Source organism: Vicia villosa, unplaced genomic scaffold (genome assembly GCF_029867415.1).
Source record: "Vicia villosa cultivar HV-30 ecotype Madison, WI unplaced genomic scaffold, Vvil1.0 ctg.001041F_1_1, whole genome shotgun sequence".
Lineage (NCBI taxonomy): Eukaryota > Viridiplantae > Streptophyta > Magnoliopsida > Fabales > Fabaceae > Vicia > Vicia villosa.
Genome location: NW_026705454.1, coordinates 10,206 through 19,043, shown reverse-complemented (window position 1 = coordinate 19,043; position 8,838 = coordinate 10,206). Strand labels below are relative to the sequence as shown.

Below are 8,838 nucleotides of genomic sequence, written 5' to 3'. Positions count from 1 at the left end.
AACATCTTCTCTCAAAACCTCACGTTTCAGAACAAAAAAAAACAAAAAAAAAAAACGCGATCCTCACACTCGTCTCTGTTCTCTCAAGCTCGCGGCCTCTCTAAAGTTTAGCTCTTGCAATTTCTCATGTTTCTCTCATATGTCCTACATTCCAACGATTTTGTTACGAGTTTAAGAAGTTAAATCAGTTCTTCTCGTGTGAACAAGCAATCTTATCAACATCAGATGAAAAATCGGACATATGAGCAACCGGATAGAGAGTCTAAATCGTTCCCAACCGATATATTCAAACAAACGGAGCGCGAACACAAGACGCAGAGATTATGTACAAGGTTAGTGATTCTCATTCGGTCTCCTTTACAGACTATGTGAACTCCAATATTCACCATCATGTTTGGATCATTCCGATTATCGTTCTGCAAGAAGTAATATCGAGTTTTTCTAATGTTTTTTTTAAATAAAAAAAAACAACTTATGTTCAGTTTTATTTATGCAGGGATTTAATGGTCGATGGTTAAGCTGCAGACTGTCAACATTTAAACAAAGCAGCGCACAAACAACATCGACCTTTCTCTATCAATCAAATACTACTGGTAAACTGAAAAAAAAAATCCAAATCATATTGTCTGGTTTAAGTTTCTGAATATTAACATTTGTACAAACCGAATATGGCTTATGTAGGAAAAACAAGATGAGGTAGTTTAAGGCAAATAGCAGTACAAAACGGAAGTATCATAACTAAAGATTATGCAACATCACCTCAGCACCATGGAGTTCTAGCTAGCTAGCATCTCCTTAAGGCTTTTCATCAGTGAACACAAAAAGACCTCAACCATGGTATTGGGAAGAAATGACAGCAAGAAATGCATAAGCAAACAACAACAACGAGAAACTTTATCCTATAGTCAACTCTGAATCTACCATCATGCTTAGTTTATATGCTTACATCAGAACAACAATAATGAGGTATTTCAGATAAATTTTTTTTACCTTCTTCTGGTGTGTATTGTTTCTGAATGATTCTTCTTCTAGCCCTGTATAGTTGGCTGAGTGCTGGGGTTTAAGCTCAATCAAATAGAGTTTCAGTGTGAAAAATCTACTGATTTTTAGTGAGAATGGAGAGCTTTTAGTGAGTTGAATGTTTTTTTTTCTGAGTTCTTCTTCTGTGGTGGCTGCCGATCCCCTTTTCCTCTAGGGTTTATCAGTATTTATATTAGGTCAGCTTTCAAGAATTGGGGGAATAGAGATTTGAATAAACTTCTGGCTTTGGTAATTCTATGCAATGCTTTCTCTGATTCTCCACTGCTTTCTTTTTTCTCCCCAATTTAATGCAAATTTTGTTGTCTTGCTGCAAACCTTTTCTTTGATATGGCATTCTGACTTTACTCTTTCTGTTACAGCCTTTTTTTTGGTCAATTCGGGTAACTCTTGGCTGGGTGCACACAGCAGGCAGCAGGTTTCTTGCAAGTCTTTGGCTGGTTTTGGACAGAAGGCTTTGGGCATAGTTTCAGCAGCAACAAATTGGGCTTTGCAAGCAAATAACTTAGGGTCTTTAGAGTTTAAGTTTATGGACTGGTTTTATCTTTTATGTAACAGCTTTTGCAATTCAAGTGTAATCTCTCAATAATAAAAAAAGACTATTTCAAATGATTAAGAATCTTAGCAAAAAGTCTTGCAATTCTTGTGATTTTTCAAATGAAATTTTGAATGAAACTTCTTCCTTTTTGTAAGATATAATTGCAATTGAATACAATTCATTCTTGATCAAATATGAGATTTTTCTTTTTCTTTGTAAGATGCAAAGCTATTGGAAATTGGATGGAATGAAACCTCATGATTTTGAAGGAATATGGCTTCATGTTTTGATTCATGGACTTTGTATTTAGATGACAAGTATCCTATATAACTCAAAGAAATTATCTTATAAGTTAATTTATAATATTGTCAAAAGCATACAATCTTTATTTCCCGAATCATTGAATCAAACATTTGCCGCTCTTATGCGAGATTGGTATTTAATCTTGAATTCTCAAGCTCAAAGAAACATGACTTCACCCTAAACCAATAATCATGACCAAAAATGATTCTTGAATTGATAAATTGGGATCAACGTATTGGTGAAATAGAAAACCCTAATTTCTTTTCACTAGAACCAACACTTGAATCACGCTCCATTGATATACCCAGCTTAAACCACATAGATAACCTAATCTTGATAGATAGATAGGCCCTTTAACATTTCTCAGTTGAAAACCGTAGTCAAGCGTAAGTACAATGGTCAACGCCTCAATTCAATGATCCTCAGTTGTCTTGGTGTAACCCTAAACACTCTAATTCAGAAATCTTGCACCCTGATGCTGAGAAGAGAAGGATAGCCTGGTAGCTTGATGAAGAAGAAACACCTAATAACCATAATTCAAAACCCTAATTCACGTGGGCCACTGCTCAAGAGAAAAAACCAGATGAATCTGTCTTATTTGGTGAAAAAGCCTCAACACCACAGTGAAACCTTGAATTGCACAAATGTCGTTCATTTGAAATCATGCCTTAGTGAATGAATGAATGATATGCAAATGATCTAGTGGAACAAAATTTATGGGTCAAAAATTGGGGTATGACACGGAGATGCACTTCCGAATTGTGGAAATTTTTTTAAAAAAATCAAAGCTTCGGAAGTTCATTTCCGAAGCAGGGGTAATTTGGGTTTTTCGCTGGGGGTGACCCCCATAGGGAGGTGGCTAAAGAAATTTTCGATACACAATCACACCTAATACCGAATACCATCGCTGGAAGCATGGTTTTAAATTGCAGACCGCATCACGTGATGCAGCTGCAATATTATGGTTGCGATAGTGTCTGCATCTGTATCAGGCTGCAATTGCGGTGTTATTGTAAAACACAATAAAAACGGCATCATAACACCACAATGGCAGCATCATATATAACACCGCATCGGCTGCATTAGGCTGCAGGAGATTATGCAATGCTCGCAAAAATTATTTGGTCTTCATATATAGTAGATTTAAGATTTATTTTTAAAAGATTAATGATATTCAAAATGATGACGAATTGTTAATGAGATATATATGAAAATTTAGAGACGAAATAGAAGACATGTGAAACCGAAAATAGATAATAAAATATAATATTTTATGTTCATAAATATAAGCTCACGTTACAATGACCGCGATCCGCATCGAAACAACCGCAATAACTGCAACAGTGACCGCAATCACAACCAAATCCGCGATTTAAAACCATGGTAGGAAGCTCCCCCTCCTTGGCATGGACTAATAAAAACAAGCTGACAAAATACTAAGAAATCATAACTGCAGCAACAAGCTGAAAAAACAAAAACGACACCAACATAGCACCCACTCACCAATCACCATGCCACAAGACACACGAAATATGCCGCAAAAGCAATTATAGAAGCACAAAAGCAAAGGCGACAATTCCCAATTAAACAATCCTGTAATATCAACCAACAAAGCAAACTAAACTCCAAATTTAACACCTTCTACCAACTCCAACTAGACCTCAACTACCAGCTAAGGCAAGGCATTCTTAGATAACCAAAAAAATCCAATACACGCTGACGTATTAGACCACCATTGAGAACTTGAGTAAGAAAAAAACCAGTATACTTCACCTTCAGCTTCAGCCACTTCCATGACAGCGTGTTTAACATGCTTAAAACTCAAAACAGAACAAGTTCAAACCAACTTCAAGTCACCATGTTCATTGATGGTCAAGAAAATAACTTGGCTTGCTTTATCAAACCAACTTCATTTAAATTTGGTTCCCAATATTCTATTTTATGAATACTTGCACAAAAGGATAAAAAACGAATGTGTTACTAAAATATTATTTTCCAATAAAAAGCATTTCACAAACATTTCACAAACTGCAAAAATGTAATGAATTTCCATCATAGATTATAAAAAGTTATCAATGAGGTTCCAATGCATGATGGAGAGGGCATTCAAATGCTATTTTATCCTATCTTTATCATATCAATTGTTATATAAAAGTTTACACTTTAGTTATAAGTTGTCTAGGCTATTCACTTTGATGCATCACCGTTTCTACTCCATTTCTCTTTTCAAGGCTTAAATTTAAATATAAACTATGTATAATCACATGACACTAAACTTTGTGCCTACACTACATAAATCTCAGGCAACAGATAATTCCTACTGTCATGGAAATCAAATTCTTGCAACAGAATCTTGGAGCACTATTGTGATTGTTGACCAACATTAATAAGCTGCTATGATTCAAATTTAAGGCTTATGTAAGATGATGTCTTGTCAAATTTGATTCACATGAATGGATAAGATGAGAACCTTGCTTGTGAGAGAGAAAATACACCATTGGCAAACTTGAGAAACAATAACAAATAAACAAAAACTGATATAATCCCAAATTTAAAACAATGACCAATAAGAAAATTAAAAAATAAAGTGAAGAGCATCAAGAATCCCCTAATTACATGAAAACGAGAAACTGGATATAGAGGAAAATTTGAAACAAAGTTTAAGTCTTTCAAACCATCACATCCGTTGCATATGTCGGATCTATTGCTGATATGGCGTAGCCTTGAAAATCAATCAAATAAAAGTTTGCATGTTGTAGAGGCCCTTGTGCATGAAGATAAATCATCTAACATTTGCTCCTTATTCTTACCTATGGAACATTTACTGTGAATTGTCAAAGTGTTGAGTACTTTTGAATTCTCTATTATATATTTTGCAAATTTGAAATCCCAGCCGGTGCCTCTGTAACCACTAAAGCAAAAAGTTTTAAGTTCTGATGAAAGACATTCTGGAGCAATTTGTGGATCCTTCCAGCATATGCCATTCCTCTCTTCTAGAACTCCAGTATCCTGTCAAGCAATCATATTTTTTCAAAAATTAAAGTACATTGAATTGATTTAACTAGAAAAAACTAACCCAAAATAATTACAAAGATTAAGAAAACCTTAATGATAAGATTTTGTAGTTTGGGAGAATGTTTGAGTATTGCTAACAACCAGATGCATCTGTCGAACCAATCGATATCTTTAAAGTTAAGCTCCAAGCGAGTCAATCTTTGAAACGTGGGAATAGAACGTAACAAGACAAGATTGCCGAAGAAACATAAGCGCTTACTCTACAAGATTTTCACGTAACCGAATATTAAAAACTTATAGTGTTAAATCACAATTTTATTTAACAGATCGAGATATTCTTACCATATCTACACACAAAATGATTGTGTTACGAAGCATACTCAACGGACATCTTATAAGATCATCATTTAACTTAGCTTTGATCAAATTCGGTAAGGCCTCGTAAGTTTCTAGGAGATGAAGGTTTTTATTGTCTTCGATATTGATACTGTGTTTTGATTCAAAATCGTGTAGAAGCGGGCATCGTAATAAAAGATTGTAGAGTTGTTGATTACATTCAAAAAGTACGTCTTTCAAATGGAGAGTTTTAAGCTTGGGTAGAGGTAAATCCTGCATATGAGAAATATCTCCAATCTTAATGCCCTTCAGCTTAAGAACTTCTAGTGTCTCGCAATTGAGAATGCTACGAGGTAATTCAATTGATGGTGGACCGCAAACTGGAACGATTAGGTTGAGAGTGAAATTTTGTACTCCTCTATCTCGGACGAACTCAATAAATAGATTGATATCATTTTGGTAGCAAAAAGAATATTGATGATATATGAAGCGAAACGAATGGATTGGTAGTGCGATGTCTCGCTGGTGCAATGCCGAGTGCATAGCAGAGAGAACTCTCGAGGGTGAAAATTTGAAGGCTGTGTCGTCGAAATCGAGGGTGAAGATTGAGAGCCATAGAGGTTTCCATCTCTTTGAGAGCACACTTGTGGTTGCAGCTTGTTTGGTTGACAGAAAAGAGAGTACATGACAGAGAATTGAATCCGGCAAGCCGCTGATTCTATCGGGCGGAGTTGAATCCGGCAAGCCGCAGACTTTATCGTCCTTCGGAATGGGTTGATGTGAAGACGTCATATGCGGCGGCGAGGAAATGGAAACGGAGTAGCATGGGAAAGTTAGGTTTGCTTTCTTATGGCTTATGAGATCACCAAACTCAAAATTTTATAATATATTTCACTTTTTATTTAATTAAAACCTTAAATATTTTTTCATAAGAATTAGATGAATTGACTCGGTTCAGAATATATTTAATTAAGATTAACATAGCCCTGCTGAATTATTTTTGCTATAAAAAAAACGGTTTCCTTTATTATGGTCCGGCCACCATTCGGGTTTGCTGCGGCAATTCCCACGATACTTTAGAGGATGGTGACCCAGCCACGATCCTGACCAAAACGCTGTTCTGCTACCGTTTTTGCATCTGCAGAAAATACAGCTAGCTATACGTGAAAAATCATTTCCCCAAAGTACCAAAAGTCCTGCCACCAAATAGAGTCTCTTTTTGTTAACACTTTCTTATCGCTAACCACCACCTTGATTTCCGACTTCACATACCTATGTCTCAGTAATCCACTCCAAATCCGCCATTTCAATTTAGAAAGAAGAGCCTTGTTCAGAATTCCGATAGCTTTAATATTGAGCCCGCCAAGACTTTTAGGCTTGCACACTGATTTCCAAGAAATTGCTCGCCACAAGAAATTGCTCGTTATGCTTCTAATTTGAGAAAGCACTTTTGCTGCGCTTTGTCTTCACTATTTAAGATTTCAATAAGTGATTCTTCAATCTGGTTCCTTAATTCACCCACCTTTACATTTTTCTGTGATGATAACGAGAAGACCAGAAGATTTGTTCAAACCTAAATGGATTACAACTTGGCTTGCTTTATCAAGCCAGCTTGATTTAAATTTGGTTCCCAATATTCCATTACATTTTTATCATGCCGATAGATAAACCATTTCAGAAACCGCAAAAATGTAATGGATTTCCCTCATAGATTATAAGAAGTGTAAAGACTCCAACTAAATAATTTCTGCTGTCATGGAAATAAAATTCTGCAGCAGATGATTGGAGTGGCAGATGCAATTCCAATTCAAAGCTGGATAATTTCCATCATAGTAATATTGTGAAACATGAGAAACACAAACTAAAAGTGTACTCTTAAAGATGATTTTAAAACTAAAAGCACCCTTCAAAAAAAGGTGATTCTATTCTAAATCGAAATCACCTTCTCCGCGGAGTTTTCAGCTTTTAAACTATCTTTGAGAGCAAACTTGTGGATGCATCATTATTGTTGAGAGAAAGAAAGAGTATATGACAGAGAGTTGAATTCAGCGCTGATTCTATCCGCCATCGGAATGGATTGCCACGAAGAAATCATATGTTGTGTATGCTAAATTTAGGCCATCCATCCATTGCTTTCTCCTAACTTGTTAAAACTTTATTTTCCATTTCTTCCCACACAAACAAAGGTACACACATCTACGATCTCAACAACTCTCATCGGTTTTATTTGTCCTTTCTTTTTGGAATCATTTCGTTTTTGATTTTTCAATCTTTCCATTTACCCTTCACTCAAACCTCTCTATTTTATAAAATTAAATAGATACCAATTAGTCACCATGTTCATTGATGGTCAAGAAAATAACTTGTCTAGCTTTATCAAACCAATTTGATTTAAAATTGGTTCCCAATATTTCATTACATTTTTATTATTCTTGTCTAGCTTTATCAAACCAAATTGATTTAAAATTGGTTCCCAATATTTCATTACATTTTTATTATTCTATTTTATGAATACTTTCTCAAAAGGACAAAAACCAATGTGTTGCTAAAAAACTATTTTCCATCATACTTATTGATGTAGATGGATAAACAAATTCATAAACTGCAAAAAAGTAATGAATTTCCATGATAGATTATAAAAAGTGTAATGAGCCCAACTTCAATATGAGCATTAGTCACACTTCAAGAAATCCTTAGAATAGCTAGGGGAATTAGTCAGGGGTAAACCTTCACGCAAATAAATGAGGTTGCTTGGGGTTAAGCCCCTCGCAACACACAATTTAAAAAAAAAAACAAAATTCAGATACGTAGGGGACACCCCTAGCAAAATAGAAGAAGAGGGAAATTTTGATTTTGAAAATCTGCATTGCGAGGGGATACCCCAAGTAAAGGAAAGTGGCGCCAAAAAAAAAGTTTATTTGACAACTAATGTAACATTTAGCGAGGGGCATCCCCAAGGAAATATTGGTACTGATTTTAGCGAGGGGCAGCCCCTCGGAAAAAAAGACAGTATTGTCTTATCAACTGGTGCAAGCAGACTGCGCGTGCAGTCCCTATTTTCAAGGTGACAATTTGCGAGGGGTCCCCCCACGCCTCTTTTGACCGTTTAAATTCTGAGGGGCAGCCCCTCGCTGATTTCTACAAAATTAATATCTGAACGTTGCACACATTTACTCATCTTCCTTTAATAAAATCATCCATTTCAAACCCATCTACATATTAATCTTTCTTCTTCCTTTAACAAAAAAATCTCATTCCTCTCAACTTCTCACAAAATCCCATTCCTCTCAACTTCTCAACAACACTATAATTTTAAGGTAAAAATTCTCCTCTACTTCCTCTCAACAATTTTATACATTCTTTTTGATTTAATATATATTCTAATTTTTGTTTTTTTTATACAACAATTGAATCGTAGAAGACAAAATCTTAGAAGAAAACTCTGATGTTTTGAAGGAAATCTTCAAAGTCTACACCAAAGCTGTCTTCAAATAAGGTACACATATAAAATTTATGAACTTTTTTTATGTGTTTATGATGGAAGTATATATATATATATATATATATATATATATATATATATATATATATATATATATATATATATA

General features: G+C 35.0%; 1 protein-coding gene and 1 long non-coding RNA gene across 2 annotated transcripts; one reads left to right on the top strand and one right to left on the bottom strand.

Annotated features, from left to right (window-relative positions):
• LOC131632848 (uncharacterized) lies at positions 1 to 1,629 on the top strand. Its single transcript, XR_009293161.1, has 4 exons — positions 1 to 332; positions 497 to 593; positions 682 to 966; positions 1,401 to 1,629. It is a non-coding gene; the product is annotated as an uncharacterized LOC131632848 (long non-coding RNA).
• A 1,171-nt stretch (positions 1,630 to 2,800) lies between these two features.
• Positions 2,801 to 6,136, bottom strand: LOC131632850 (FBD-associated F-box protein At4g10400-like). The gene is made up of 6 exons (XM_058903572.1): positions 5,237 to 6,136; positions 4,984 to 5,154; positions 4,690 to 4,888; positions 3,383 to 3,472; positions 3,175 to 3,290; positions 2,801 to 2,872 (listed from the first exon to the last, which is right to left on the bottom strand). Exons 1-6 carry the CDS (start codon positions 6,020 to 6,022, stop codon positions 2,801 to 2,803), a joined length of 1,434 nt encoding a protein of 477 aa, XP_058759555.1. The 5' UTR covers positions 6,023 to 6,136.
• Positions 6,137 to 8,838: the final 2,702 nt, after the last annotated feature.